Below are 15768 nucleotides of genomic sequence, written 5' to 3' on the forward strand. Positions count from 1 at the left end.
TCTGAGGGGAATAACGTATGAACCACGATACTTGGATGAATAGTACTGAAGCAGTAGCTAATCAACCTAAAGTAAATATTTTCCTCTAAAAATGCAGGAATTTAAAAGGGAGCTAACAAAGAAACCACTTTAATCTACATAATTGTGAATATCAAGTATGAAAGGGATAGTTAACTTACTTTTTTCTTTTCTAACAATATGTCGTACAGTCTCTTCCACAAAGCAGGCTCAATATAAGCCCTAGTGAAATTAATGAGCGAGATATGGATGCAACGCCGCTAGTATGAGCCCCATTGAAGATAGTGAGTCTGAGCCCGAGTGAACCCTGATTACAAAATACCTAACAGAATGACGTATGAACCATGACACTCGCATGATTAGTACTGAAGCAGTAGTTACTTAACTGAAAGTCAACACATTCCTCAAAAAAATGCAAGAATCTGAAAGGGTTAAGAATCTAAAGAAATTTTTATTTTATTTATTTATTTATTTATTTATTTTTGTATTTTTTAACTGAAATGTTGGAATATCTTTAAATCTCGTTTCCAATTGCCAATTTCCTTTCTTACATTTTATGATTAAAGGACATTTGACAATCACGCCACAATCACATATTCCACCAAATATGCAACAAGAATTCGGGAGTCCCCGATCTCCTTGTTAATGCAGCCATTTTTCGTTTTTGTGTGTAATTATCCAGGTATAGTGTTAAGAAAATACAGGTAGTATTTAGTAATTTCCTTTTCTTAAGTGAAGCATTTGGTGTGTCTGATTCAAACTATGGTATTACAAAAAAGGAAAAAGGTCTGATTTATGTATTTGTAATTACCATAAGAGAAGAATTTGTTTCGTTTTTAGTGCAACTCTTTTTTTTTGTTTGTATGATTACACATACATGAAGTACTGAAAAATCCTTTTTTTTAAGTGAAGCATTTTCAATTTGTAATCAGCTTACACATGGAGGACATTTTATTATTTATTTGCTCTAATACGCGAGTATGTATTGCAAAATCAAACAGAATGTAATCGCATTGCTTTTTGGTCCAGATTACAGTTGAGCACCTTACAGTGAATTTGTTCGAACACGAACTAAATTCGTTATGCACGATTCCGAAACATTTTTCAATTGTATTCTATTCTAGAAATCTCCTTTTGATAATACAGGTTGATCCAATAAAAACTCCCACATTTTAAATGCTAACAAGACAAAAATTATTGCAGATAGAAAATTGTTTATCCAGAAATTTACAATGCTATTGGGAACAGTTTGCGGTTACTATAGTTTTGCTGGAAAATTCTTCTTACACTTTCCCTAGAAAGACAACAGGTGCAGCATGCTTTCTTGGAAAACGTTTGGAGTACTGCAAGACAGATTGTCTCACAGCCTCAATATTCGCCGGCGTACGACACTTTTGTCTGCCAGCTATACGCTGACTTCGATGTTTGAAAACTTTCGACCCATTGCAAAATGGTCTTCTGATCTGGAATTTTTCTTTAGTGAAATAGCAAACTTTACGCAAAACGCTCTTTGAAGCTCTTTGAAGAAGTTTTTGGAAAACATTTAGACTGCGTACGTGCGATGAGCTCCTGGCCAAACCATAATGACGACTGAAAACAGTAAGAGTGAGGTGAGCGGAAACGACGACTCTCAGTACTCTCGTCCCTCCACTGACAGCGCTACAACCGATCAAAAAGTGGGAGGTGTTATTGGGTCACTCTGTACATAGTTAAAGCAAATTCTGGAATTAGTCATGTACTGAGAAACACCATTGAAAAAACTATGATCACATTAAGGTTTTCATTTCAATCCAACTGTTGGAAGTACATTTTTGGAGCTGGGTTTACTTGTGGGTTTTTTTTTATTTTTTTTTTTTAGATGGTTTAACTCCCCCCGCCCCCCCAAAAACTTTTTTGTGCTGGAGAAAACTGCAACAATCCTGTCATACAGAAATCTTACTCAAACAAGTTTCTTCAATAAAAAATAATTAGTAACATTCGTTTTATTTTCAGATTTTCCTGACCAAGCCAAAAATTATGTCAAAACGCAAAGGATTGAGTGCAGATGAAAAGAAACAAAGGATGCTTGAACTTTTTTATGAAAAGAAAGATTTCTTTCAACTGAAGGTAATTTTCTGAACATTGTTCGCACATTTTTTTTATGTATTCAAGGGCTCGAAACAAATTTTACTCTTTAAAAATTATTTTCATTCCCGAAATTTTATTTATTTGTACATATTTCTGGGCATTACCTGCATGGATGGCCTTAAATCTGTCACGTACGAGGGACTTCAAGGGAGAAGGAATGTAGTACCCTGGGACCTGTATGTTAAGTACCATCCTGGCATTTGTCTTGTGTGAGTGAGAAAAACCCAGAAAAAATCTCACTTAGGGTGACTGGCCTAAAAAAATTGTTAAACCTTTTCGATCGAATGTCCCCACCAGGATCGAATCCGGGACCGCTCGCGCCAAAGGCAAGACCGTTAACAACTACACTACGCCCGTCCATCTTGATTGCCAAAAAATACTATTTATAACAATATCTGGAATGAAGTTTCATTGATATGTTAGATTTAAAATGTTACTCTTTAGTGTGTTTTGTTCTTAAAGATTGTCAGTGAATAGTTTATTGCTTAAATATATGTATATCAAGTGGACCATTTATCTTGATACGCCCTTGTTAACTTTTAAACTAATATACAAAAAACGTTGACATTTTGTACTATGCAAATATCGACAGGTGGGCATTTTTTGATATTCTGCGATACCACCAGGTTAATAGTATTGCCACCCATTCTAATAATGTTATATTTTTTCAAATGGCACTGCGTCAGGTTATTACACATTTCAAACGAAAATTTATATATTATTCAGTGTTGCAAACTAAAATTTTGCAGACCTCTACAACAGTAATATAGGAAATGAGATTGATATGGCAATACCATCCTGTGTTTTAGTGCAGTGGTTCCCAACCAGTGTGTCACGACTCACTGTTGTGTCACGCAGTTCCATAAAATGTATCGCGAACTTTTAGAATTTAATGATTCGATCAGATAGAATCAATTTTAAAACAGACTGTACCAGTCAACAGCTGCAACGGCAGCAACAATGCCTAGTATTACATAGAGTATTAATTTATAGAAACTTATATTATTATCAGTGGCGTACGCAAGTAACCTTAAATAAAATTAAAAAACGGAATATAATATACGTAGTCTAAGACAGGTAAAGGGAATTCGAATGTTTTTCACAGAATAGAGCACCACATGAATTCCTGATGTTAGGGAGATGAAACTTGGCATATAATCTCATAAAAACAATAAGCGGACACGTGTCTCAGCGTTTAAGAAAATTCCTGTTTTAAGGAGAAAGGGACATTCTCAATTTTTTTTATCCGCATCAAAAGCGACGTTGTCTGTTGTTTGTGATCGGATCACGGGAAGACAGCTGAAAACTTTGAAATTACTTTCGAAACATACTTAGTACCTACCTTGAGCTAGGTTTCACTCACCACTTCAGATATAGGGGATATAGGGTTCAGAATTGTTGCGAAAAATAGATCTCATAAACTTTTTAAATTAGGAAAATGAAACCTGGTCTCATTCAAACAAGTGAACTCGTGACCCGAATTCTAGTTCCTCCCTCCTTAAGAGGGAGGAACAATTTCTATATTTTTTGCCATATTGAAATTGACGTTGTCTGTTGTATGATACCGCATCGCGGAAAAGGTTACCAATTTGAAATTAATTTTGGAACATTAATTTCAGTACACACATCATGGGTTTGTATCTCACATTGATTAATGGGCGTACCTAAGGGGAAGGGGAGTTGAAAATTCATTCCAAAAAAATAGAGTATCGTATAAATTTTTAAAATTACACTTCCATTGAAATGAGGGAGAGGAATTCAAATATATTCAATAAATCTATTCTTCCCGTGCAAAAAACTGAGATTTCAGCTAGTTTTATATATATTTCCCTACAGCATTTTCCAAAAATTATCTATTTACTCAATGCCACTTGTCATATTATATATAAGTACCATATTTCGGGCGCCGAACATAGGTAACATGGTAAAGAGATGTGGCTATATCAGGACTTCTCGACTATATCTGGCAATGGCAGTCAGCACGTTAATAGCAGCGTCAGCACTCATTATTATGAAGGAAAATAAGAATGATGCTTCTTACGTTTTCCTGTGTTGTGTATCGTTAGCTTTGGTCGGTAGAAAATTGTATCCGTATAGATGGTTCTTATACACTGGAAGAAATCATTGAATATGCCTTCTCCGTCATTTCACTGTTTTTGAAGCTGGCGGTTTAATCACAAGTTTCATGACTAGAAGGACGGACAGGTTGACAGCGTATTATTTTCAGCTTGAACGCTGTACTAATAAATTCACATATTTGAAATTGAAACATTTCCCCACGGTGCTATGCAATCAAAAATTTTAAAGAATTCAACGGTTGTAGTCTTTTCACAGAGAATTTGATAGTATGATATTCGTGCACTATACACCAGGGCTAGCAAAATTTCGGGTGCTGGGTCGCCATGGCGACTGGAAACACGAGTCTTCCCAACTAGCTGCTTTTGATCTTAGTATTCACATTTTTTACCTGCCAGGAATTCTGAATTGTATGTACCTGAGTGGATTAAAAACGCATTATAATATATAGGCTTCCAAATTACCTTATAGCTAGAGGCACAAGTTTTTCGCAATGCGCGATAAAACTAAATGCGTCAGAATTAAGTAATTTTCAGTTTCTTGGCGTTTTATGACATTCCATGTGTATTTTCAATGGTTTCCGTTGCGCGGTAAAACGCGAAATTTTAAAAATACGTTTTTATTAATTTAAAAACGCTACAGTTTTCCGCTGACGGAACGGTATAACGTGGTATGAACGGTGAATTTGGGTGTTTTGGATAGAACTATAGATAACTTGTTGCGCATTAGCTATCACCATCGCAGCTGGATGGGGAATTTCGAGTTACATAGGTGTGGCTTCCAACAAGCAGTGCCAATTCTGAGAGTTTTTTTTTTTTTTCAAGTATGGACTGATGATAAGTGATAAATGTACAACAGTGAAGGAGGAAAATGTGAAGAACATGTAACATGCTTTTTGTGCCTATCAGAGCCCTGCACGGGCCGGGCCGGCCCGGACACTCTAAAAGACGGATTGGAAACTAATGTTTTTTTTATGTCCTCCAATACTCCTGCCCTTGTCATGTTCGTACGGTCTCACTGTCAGCCTATGTTAATCGTAATGTGTTTGGGAAACTGACTCGTTATTCAAGACTGTAAAGTACTGTAATATTACTATTTCTACTACTACTACTACTATTACTACTACGACCACTGCTAATACTACAACAACTGCTACGACTTCGTGTCAGAGTTGGCATGTCTGGTGGTACCGAATTTACCTTCTAAGTACAGAAAATAAACGGAGAAATGCTAGTTATTATGGCCGGTCTGCGTAGAATGTGAACCGATGCTTGATCTACAAGGGACAACGGTGGCTCAGTAGGAAAAGCACTCACATCTGGTGCTAGAGGTCGTCGGATCAATCTCTTCTTGTGCTAGTGAGCTTTGTGGTGGATAAACACCGTGTGCGTGGGAGTTTCCGGGATGGTCCCGCTTCCTCCCACTGTTTTCATTCCACCAATTCATCCCATCATCATCCATACGGCCTAAGCCGTAGTTACCTAAAGAACGTATGATAAAGTCAAGTACTTGACCTACTAAGTAGAATTTGGAACGCTACTATAAGAGCACGGAGGCCAAAACTGAACGAACTGGCGTGCTCATACGATCAGTGCAATTTGTAGTAATGTTCAATTAGCAAGGCAAATACCAAATGGTGTTACATGTTCCTGTATTGTTTATAGTATGATACTACAAATATAACAGAATATAATGATCAAATAAATCACCAAGACGCCAAGGCCGATTAGGAGTTCCTGAAACGGTGGCTCAGTGGTTGAGCGTTCATCTCTGGTGGATGGGGTCCCTGGTTCGATCCCCGCTCTCGCCAAATGAACTTGGTGGTGGACAAACACCGTGTGGGGGTTTCTCGGCGTTCTCCCGTTTCCTCCCATTTTATTCATTCCACCATTTCATTTATTTCTCATCATCACAGTCTCCTTTAGCCTAGCCGGCATATCTGTGGAACGTAAAACTAAAAAATTTCATTTTCATTGTTTTGTTTTCGTATTACTAGTAATAGCAGTAGTGGTATTCGTTGTCGTATTAGTATAGTAATGAGTAGTAGCAGTAGTGGTAATAGTAATAGTAGTAGCAGTGGCAGCAATAGTGGAATTAGCACTAGCATTCGTAATCTAATAATAATAGTAGTATTAGCAGTAGTAGTTGTAGTATTAGTATCACATACGGTGTAACAGTTTTACATATCTTCTCTGTTACTCGTAATGCACTAATGAGTGTAGTATAAGACTTTTACGTCCATGAGCTGTATTATTGTATAATAAACATGGCTGGACAGAGCAAGCACAGATAACAAATAGTCAGACAGAATAGGGATGTAAAAAACAAACCTTGGGTAACTTTTCAAACGATTTTCCCATTCAAGAAGGACAAATAGACATTGCAATATTATGACGACGCGTTTCTCATTTTCCATTGCATATTGAAGGATTGACTTGACTTATTAACTTGGTTGTTCTCAGCCCGGTTACGCCCGGCCCGTTTAGGGCCCGGCTCTTTTGTGCTCGGTCAGTTTAGGGTCCGGCCCGGGCCGGATCGGGTCAAGTCGGGCACAGAATACAGATCCATCCGGGCCGGGCCGTCTTCGGGCCTGGGTTTGCAGGGCTTTGGTGCCTATATGTTTTCAGAAGACAGCAGAACTTTCCTCTCATAGTAAGTTTAGTTATTGATTTTCCTTCAGTTTGATTTTTTAAAATTCTATAAGTGAAATTTACAATGGCAAGTGAAATATTCAGTGTATTTTGTTTTAAGGTTATTAATGGTTTATTTCTGTAGTGATCTATAAATAAAAGGAACAGCTGTAATATATTATGGAATATCTTTTCCACGAGAGCTACAAAACGCGAAACTTTATTTGGAAAATGCGACAAAACGCGAAATGTGAAAAACGAAACGCGAAATTTTTAAATTCTTAATGCGAAAAACTCGTGCCCCTACTTATAGCCCATCATTAACTTATTTTAATCCATCCAGAGTCGGTTCAGTGCTCAAACTGCAAGACATGTATAAAAAAAAAAAAAAAAAAAAAAAAAAAAACTGCTCCATTGTAAAACTTCGCTTATATTGCTTTCAGTTGCTATGTCTTTAAGGGGTAGCTTGTTGTACACTTAGGTAAGCTTGTACTATTTATACCAGTAATTTGTAGACCTATATATAAAATTGGACTTGTATTGTTGTGGAGCTTGGTATTCAGAACTGGCGCCTAGGTCAGTCAGAAGAATGTTTTCTGAGCTCTGCTATATACAACACATATTCGCTCAATATTTTTACTATGCAGTGGAACCCAGAAAACAAGAGAAGGCTTATCTTATTCTCCGAAGACGAGGAATCATGCCCCTGTCAGTACATGGAGCATCAAGGCCCGAAGAGTTCCACTTAGGGAAGAAAATTCCGTATAGAATCTGAACCATACTCGATGCGAGTAATGTGTACGAGCGTATACGTGTACGTATGTATGTGTATGAGCTATTTTTAATTTTGTTTTCTTTCTTTCTTTTCACCTTCATATAGGAATTAGAGCGAATTGCGCCGAAAGAAAAGGGAATAATTTCTCAGTCCGTGAAAGATGTGGTTCAAAGTTTGGTGGATGATGGCCTTGTTGATACGGATAAGATTGGAACATGTGTTTATTTTTGGGCATATCCAAGGTACTCAGCTTTAATATACATGTATTTTTAAATATCAGTTCATAATGTAAGCCGCTTGAAGAGCAAACTTTCAAACTCAAAAGGTGCTCACTTTGCTCTTATATATCCTGTAGCCAAGTTGTTAAACGTCGAATCTTCCCTGAGCGCTATCAGCATTGTCACGAGCACAGAATGAGTACCTTTTGAGTTCACTGTAAATACAAGACTCTTCAAACGACGGTCAGAGCAAGTTGTACTCAAGAGGAATCAAAAATTTGTTATTAATGTATAAAACTATGCCTGTCCTTTCTGTGACTATAAAACACGAACAAAAACCATAATAACAGAATTACATAATGTGATCATCCCCTCTCCCCTAACGTTAATAACAACTTGGCAGGCAAGGTAACACAAATATGAATCAACAGAGTTGTAGTCGCTATCAACCAAACCAAGTTATTACGCGTGTCTCTGTTACAGATTCTGCTGTTTGTCATCAATGTAGTGTTTTGTAAATGTTGTAAGTTACGTGTTGAGTAATATTAAAATCAAAAATATGTGTATTTTCGAGAATTATTTCTTCGTGCATAAAACAGAATTCCAGAAATGGTTTCGAATATCTAGAAAAGACAGTCACTTTTTTATAGGAGAAAGAGGTCGACAGACTATACTTGTCACACTGTAACAGATCCAATGAATATATCTTTTCGATACATTCATTTTCCAAATGATAAATAGTGTAATAGATAGTATGATAAATAGGGTAATATAAAATCAGTATATTATATTTTACTGAAAGTAATATCACAAAAACATACGTTTTATGCATTACTAATGTTAAAATTGTACTTTTTCAATCTTCAAAAATACTACCTGATTGCATTTGTAACAAACAAATAAAAAATAAAATAACACTTATTTTTTAAAATGCTGAAACATAAAATTACAGAAGTTGTTCATCTACATTTGGCCAAATTCGACTTACCTAAAAATTTAGAAGAATCCATGGCGCCAGGTCCGTAAGTGCTCGATGTGTTTCCCTTGGTTTCTGACAATAGCCCGACAGCGTTTCCACTGTAATAGGCTTCTCTGAAGAACTGGGAGGGGAATCTTGTCTCATTCCCTTTGCACAGCTTTCCAAAGTCCTTCCACAGTTGTCACACGCCGTTTTCCCAAAGCCCGCTTCAGCAATCCAAATCCACAATAGTCTACAGGACTTGCATCTGGAAATTTAACAGGTACCTCATTGAAAGGTATCACCTGTATACCACTTGCCTCCTCCATCTCCCTATAGAATGCGAGGGACGATCGAGAGGTATGTGGTGAGGCCGTGTCCATGTGAATGCGCACACGATTGGCGTCATTTCCGTACATTGATGGAATCTCATGCTCGTAGATCGGCCGCATGATCTACTCCTGAAAATACTGCGAATTTATTTTGCAGTTCTTCGCCACCCTACGAATCTTCAGTTTACCTCGGTAACAGTAGCCAGTAACGACCATGAACCCTTTTGGAAAGGATTCTTTACAGACACGGTTCCACCTTCTGAAGTTCTTGGCGCCTTTCTCTCGGTACATGATGGCTCTCGGTTTGCCCAGTCGGAAAGGTAAATCCATGCTTCATCGAGCGTTACGACGTACATCCACCTTTATTTTGCCAGATGCCGTTCGTACAACTTCCGGGCGTTACACTTTCGTTCCTTTTGGCGGGCATCCTTGAGATGATGGCCGCGAGCTTTCATGACTTTTTCCAGCTTGAGCTGATGGTGTAACATCCGGTTCACAGTCCCCAAAGACACGTTAAGACGATTAGCCATACACCTTTGTGTTGGCGGATTTTCTTGCATTGCCATTTTGCGAAGTTTCCTCTGCATGGTGGAGGTGGCCTTGGTGCATTCCCGCTTCCTAGGCAACTTCGTTGGTGATTCAAATGGTGGAGCTTCATTGCCCTTGTACTTTTTAATAACATTTTTATTCCACTTAAACTGATGTTGCAGCCATTCTTCTTGCAATGTATTCTAATGTCAGAAACACTACAGTGGGCGTCATAAAGAGCCGCAACATAGCCTTCCCAAAACCGGCTTAGTTTCGGCGGCATTTTGATCACAGAGCGGAAACCCACACACTTGGAAACAAATTTAACACAACACTCACAACAATAGTCCTGTTTTGTGCGTTAGTGTCGTCCGCGCAGAAAAACAACTTCGTTCCCAGGAAGCCACTGCACAACATTGCAGGACGCCACGAGCCAGGTCGGGTGAATCATTCTGCCCCGGGGGGGGGGGAGGAACGAAATCGACCAAACGTAGGCTGAACAACCTCTGTAGTATAATTGTTTTTAGTGTGTAAGAAATCATATAGCCTTTAAGAATAACGCTATTCTTGAAATGATGGTAACAGTAACATAATTGGGTGTAAATGTTTTAATATGGCGTGATTGGAGTTGCATGAATAACTGTGGCTTATCTACTTGACAACTTGATAAGGAAATTGTACACCTAATTAATATATATTTGATCATTATCTGCATTGTCAATCAGATCCGTGAAGATGGTCACCCGCTGGTCGTCTAGTAACTTGTCAGGAATCGTTTTCTCACCGACACATGTCATGTGCAAACCATTTGTCAGCATGGCGTCACAGCTGCAAGGGCATTTCCTGCAGTCAATCGTAGTATTGTGATTTTCACGGACAATCGGTTTAATTTCCTCGACCTCCCCCTTTCCCTTATTCTGATCAACATCGGAAGCCTTCCACACATATCACCTTCAACGGATTCCCTTACCGTAGCGAATAACCGGTACCACTTAAAGGCACAGCACTACTCATACCTGTATCTGTAGCACTTGGCGAATCATCTGTAGCGTTTCTATCGCGGAATGTCGTACGTTTTAAATAATAGAAGTGAAATATTTGTATCCCGCTCCACTTATATGACTCAGTACGCGGCTTGCACGTCACAAAAGCACCACTGTACTGTTGCACTGAACAGTTGAAAATTAACCACATGCCATATCTGATGTGGTACAGGATGTTGCTTTCCGAAGATAACATGGCATCTGGCGTGTATTAGAACTTACTGATGCTAGCTGTACTTTCTTTCATAATTAAAGTGACATACAATTCAATTTCTTCTATACATAATATTGTTTTCTAATTCTATCTTTTCTCTTAAAAGGTATCCAAAGTAAATGTCATTTTGCCTTTTCCCTCAAAGTACAACCAAAGATAATATTAAAATTTGAAAAATATACGATGTATAGTGAAAACAAAGTAATGATTTTTTAATTATTATTATTTGTTTCATCTGAGAATTTCATGTTCATGTTATAGTGACACAGTTATCATGTATATACAGGTATGTATCAGCTACAAGTAACATGTCCGAAACTCTTCTTAGTTTACCTCATATTATTTTATATAATCTACGACTGTATGCTCATGGAACATTTTTGTTGCATTTCGTTCTATGTAATTCTTAAGAACGTAGAATTATGAAAATTCTACTTGGAATGATTTGGACACATAATGTATATCATCTTACACTAAAACAACTAACACCTCATGAAAGTATGAAAGTAAGAAGAGGGCATATATGCCAAGTACGAATTATATCAAAAGTAATTTCGGTTAAAGTTTAATAAATATTAATTTAAAATGATTTATGACATGTGATAAGTGTATTCCATAATAAGAATTATACTAAGTGAATTATTATCGTATGTTTCTTTCTTCAGCAAAGCAAAGCATAGCAGAAAACGAAAGCTAGAAAACCTTACAGACAAAGTCGAAGATCTTAACAAGAAATTAAAGGATACCCAGGAAAATATCATAAAAGCTAAGGTAACGCTCTAGAAATATTAGGTTGTCTAAAAAGTATTGAGCCATTTGAAGTCAAAATTTAGAATACATTTATTGTGATTTGCAAATAGCATTATAACCACATATGCACCATTTTTTAAATGTTGTTTTATTATTTTTTCGGTAACACCATAATCCCATCACAACAGAACTCCTGTAGGTTTTGGTGAAAAAAATTGTGACACGTGGTTCTCACAGACCTCTATTGAAACTAAACACAATTCAGGGAATTTTGCAGAGACAGAAACAAATGATAGTCTGGCGGTGTCAGGTCCAGCTATACGATGGATGGATTAAATCCTTCCAGCCAAATTCTCTCAATTTCTGACGGGCCGTTAAAGATGTATGCGGTCTGGCGTTGTCAACGTGGTATACGATACCCCTTCTGTTGACCAGTTCCACCCTTTTTTTAAAAGATTAATTACAAAGTGCATTTGAGGTAATTGATAACAGCACAGGTCCGAGTCTTTTGTTCTGTCCGGTGGCAACAGCTCATGCACGATGCCCTTCCAATCTCACTTCAACCACGATCTTTTTCACACAATGATGTTGTAGTTATCTATTTTTCATCAATCATGATCAATCGCTTCAGGAATGACTCCAGTTCGTTATGCTTCAGTAGAGATTCGCGAATAAAAACATTTACTTGATCAAATTTCTGAGTCATATCATGTGTCACGCGAAAGTCTAGCCTCATTTTGTAGACTACTTTCTCCAAATGGTTTAACACTGCTTGGTGATGAATCTTTAGGTTCTTGACAATGTCATGACTGCTTACATATCGTTTTGCTCTACCTTTACCAGAGTATCATGCACTTTTTCTATTATTGGTCGCCGATTACGAGGAGCATCTTGGACATCGAAATTTCCAGAACGAAAGCGACTGAACCATCTTTCGGCTTTTGCTTTTGGTAACGTATCTTGCCCATAAATAACACAAATTTCTCCACGGGTCTTCGCAACATTTGCGCCTTTACAAAAAGTGTGAACTCTACCGTAATTTTGCGGAAAATTCATTCATCTTCAGGGCGCAATATTTTACAGGGTGTCTACTGATACTGGAAATATACTGGCATTTTGATTCACATACTAGAAAAATCATGAAACTGGTAATTTCTTAACAATAGTTTTTTGTAATTGTTTCAATAGTCTTAAAAACAATTTTGTATTCATTGACATTGTAAATTTTTCCAAAGAAACAGTTGTATACATTTTGTAATTGGACATTTAAAGCAATGGGTGGAGTGGAGGGCTGTGAGGGAAGTTGGGAGGCCCATTAAAAATGTTTAAAAAATCATTTGTATTTAAAAAAAAAAAAAATCAAGGCTAACTAAATTTATTAAAAATAAAATATTATTTGGTGGTAAAACAATTACTGTACAAACCTGATATCATCAAGGGTGTGATTATTCCTAAAGAACTTTTTTTATTTACTTTTAGAAAAAAAATCATTGTATTAGCTATTGGAATTTTGCTTATAGTTATACTGAATATATTGGAATTTTGAAAGTAAAACTCAATAGACACCCTGTTTTACATCTGATTTTCAAAATTTCTACACTTTTTGCAAATTTATTAGCTGTCCAGATGACTTTGGGCCTCACCCGCTGCAACACACATACTCTGAGATTTAGAACATGAATGCATCTTTTGCGCAAAAGGATCACTATTTTTTTTTTTTTTTTTTTTTTTTTTTTTTTTTTTTTTTTTTTTTTTTTAATATATAAGACTACTTGATATTACAATTTTAAGTGCAGTTTAACTTTAAAACCACATTCAAGTGTTGGTAGGGCTGGTGAAAGCACGCCTTAATAAAATATTCAGTAAGATACAAATAGGAAAAGTTTGGTTCTCTCGAAATTCATAAGCATCACAAAGGGAGGATAGTTTAGTTCATATCTTTTACAATAGTAATTAGATCAATAAGGGCAAATCAATGGTCAACCAGCTATTCTGTATGCGGATTTATCAGAAAATATAAGATCAGTGTAAGAAAATATGATATATATATATTCTCGACAGTGTGTACAGGAACCAGGCCTAGGTGTGAATGTGGATGAAACCAAGTTTATGGTGGGAATTCAATATCATTAATTATAAAATACTGTCATTAATAATAATAACAATAGTAATAACAAAAAGAAGATAATGAAATTTTTGAGTTTTACGCCTCACGGTTATGTCGGCTAGGCTAAAGGAGACGATGATTATGAGAAATGAATGAAAGGGTGGAATGATGAAAGTGGGAGGAAACGGGAGAACCCCGAGGAAAGCCACGCACATGGTGTTTGTCCACCACAAAGTTCACTAGGCGGGAACAGGGTTTGAATCTGGGACCCCATGCACTAGAGGTGAACGCTCTACCACTGAGCTACCTCGGCCCTAAAAATGTGGTTTAAATGAATCAGGGTTGCTGGAAAGATTGATACATTCCTTTTGGGAGAATACACCATCGCGTCCAACAATGTTTCGTTGGTTTTCAGAATGTAAACGGTGCCACATCTCATTAGAAGATTAGGGAAGCAGTGGAAGGCCATCAACAGCAGTGACAGGAAAACATTGATGCCGTGGAGCAGATGATTAGGGACGATCCGCTAGTTACACAGTGGGCCGTTCGAATTAGTACGCTGAATGTTTCAACCAACTTGCGTAAACGCTTGCATGTGAGAAAGGTTTCATCTCGATGAGTGCCATACAACACTGAAAATCAAAAGTAGACACGAGTGGAATGGTGTCAAGACATTTTTAAGAAAATTAAAAGTGAGGACTCTAAGAGGGTTTCAAACATTGTGACAAGTGGTGAAACCTGGATTTACCAGTTTGGCTCAGAGACAAAGCGACAGTTTTTTTTTTTTTTTTTTTTTTTTTTTTTTTTTTTTTTTTTTTTTTTTTTTTTTTTAGTTAAAAGGCCATGAAGTATAGGGAAGAAAATGCCGGTCACATTCTTTTTAAAAAGTGGACATTTGGCTGCGGTTACTCTAGAAGATCAAACGCACAGTTAATGCCAAGTGGTACATAAGAGTTTGTCTACCTGAAGCATTCAACAGAATCAGGGGGAAGCGACCCATGGCTGACTCACGAGGAATTCTGCTGCACCATGACAACTTCAGCCCATTCTGCCAACCAAACAGTTGATTCCATTTACCATATTCCTGTTAAAACTTTTATCTCATCCCCTACAGCCCCGATCTGGCACCGCGTGACTTTTTCCCGTTCATTGTGTTGAAGAAGGAACTTCGCGGGTATCGGTTTTCCACCCCCAGAAGATGCTGCAAATGCCTACAAAAAACAGTTAAGTGCAGTGCTTGTAACTCATTTAAGTGCAGTAGCACCAGTGCTTCCAGAATTAGTTAGGAAGATGAGACGCTACGCGAAATGTTTTGGAGAATACTTCGAAAACTTGTACCCACCATGTCTCAAAATTTTTCTTGTGATCTTTAATATGTAGATATTAAGCTGAATGATTAAAATCTGCAGTATTTTTTATGAAAATAAAGATTTTAAGCATCTTAAAATTATATATAACAATTAAATTTCACATCATTATTACTGTTATATAAGTTAATATTCTCCATTCACATTAAAGAGAACTTGATGCATTCTTGCAAAAATGTGAATAAAAATGTTAGCAATTTTTCCTTCAATTTGACTTCAAAAAAGCGCAGCACAAACATTGGTCATGCATAAATGTTGTCCAACTTCCACTGTTTTATTTTTATTTATTTTTTTTTAGTGATTTATATAAAAAGTTTCGATTAGTCGATATGAAATTTAACGTCTCTTTTCAGCACCCAGGCTATACGATACTTGGACCTGCACTTTGACTCGGGATTCGTATCACATATGCTCTCTTTTCTTTCATCTTTCAATTTTAACGTTCCATGATTGTGTCCTTTGGGTAAGGGGGACGATGATTAAAGCAAATGAATGATTATGGAAAAATTGGTGGAATGAGAAAGTGGGAAGAAACGAGAGTACCCCGAGAAGACACACGGACACAATGTTGTCCTGCACACTTCCTTTTAGATCGGGGATCGAACCAGGGACCCCACGCACCACA

The 15768-nt window shown here is 37.1% G+C and overlaps 2 protein-coding genes across 4 annotated transcripts in view; one reads left to right on the top strand and one right to left on the bottom strand.

Moving 5' to 3' along the window:
- LOC145662792 (meiotic nuclear division protein 1 homolog) overlaps positions 1-15768 on the top strand; it is a 71332-nt gene that overhangs the window by 53129 nt on the left and 2435 nt on the right. For all 3 annotated transcript variants that reach the window (XM_081728676.1, XM_081728678.1, XM_081728677.1), the window contains exons 2-4: positions 2011-2124; positions 7732-7868; positions 11585-11690. In XM_081728676.1, coding sequence (XP_081584802.1) covers positions 2035-2124; positions 7732-7868; positions 11585-11690 — 333 coding nt within the window. In that variant the 5' untranslated portion in view covers positions 2011-2034. The remainder of the gene's footprint in view (positions 1-2010; positions 2125-7731; positions 7869-11584; positions 11691-15768) is intronic.
- Positions 1-15768, bottom strand: part of Tfb5 (transcription factor B5) — a 37262-nt gene that overhangs the window by 2156 nt on the left and 19338 nt on the right. The gene's annotated exons all lie outside the window — the stretch shown is intronic.

Source organism: Thermobia domestica, chromosome 10 (genome assembly GCF_964235325.1).
Source record: "Thermobia domestica chromosome 10, izTheDome1.hap1.1, whole genome shotgun sequence".
NCBI lineage: Eukaryota > Metazoa > Arthropoda > Insecta > Zygentoma > Lepismatidae > Thermobia > Thermobia domestica.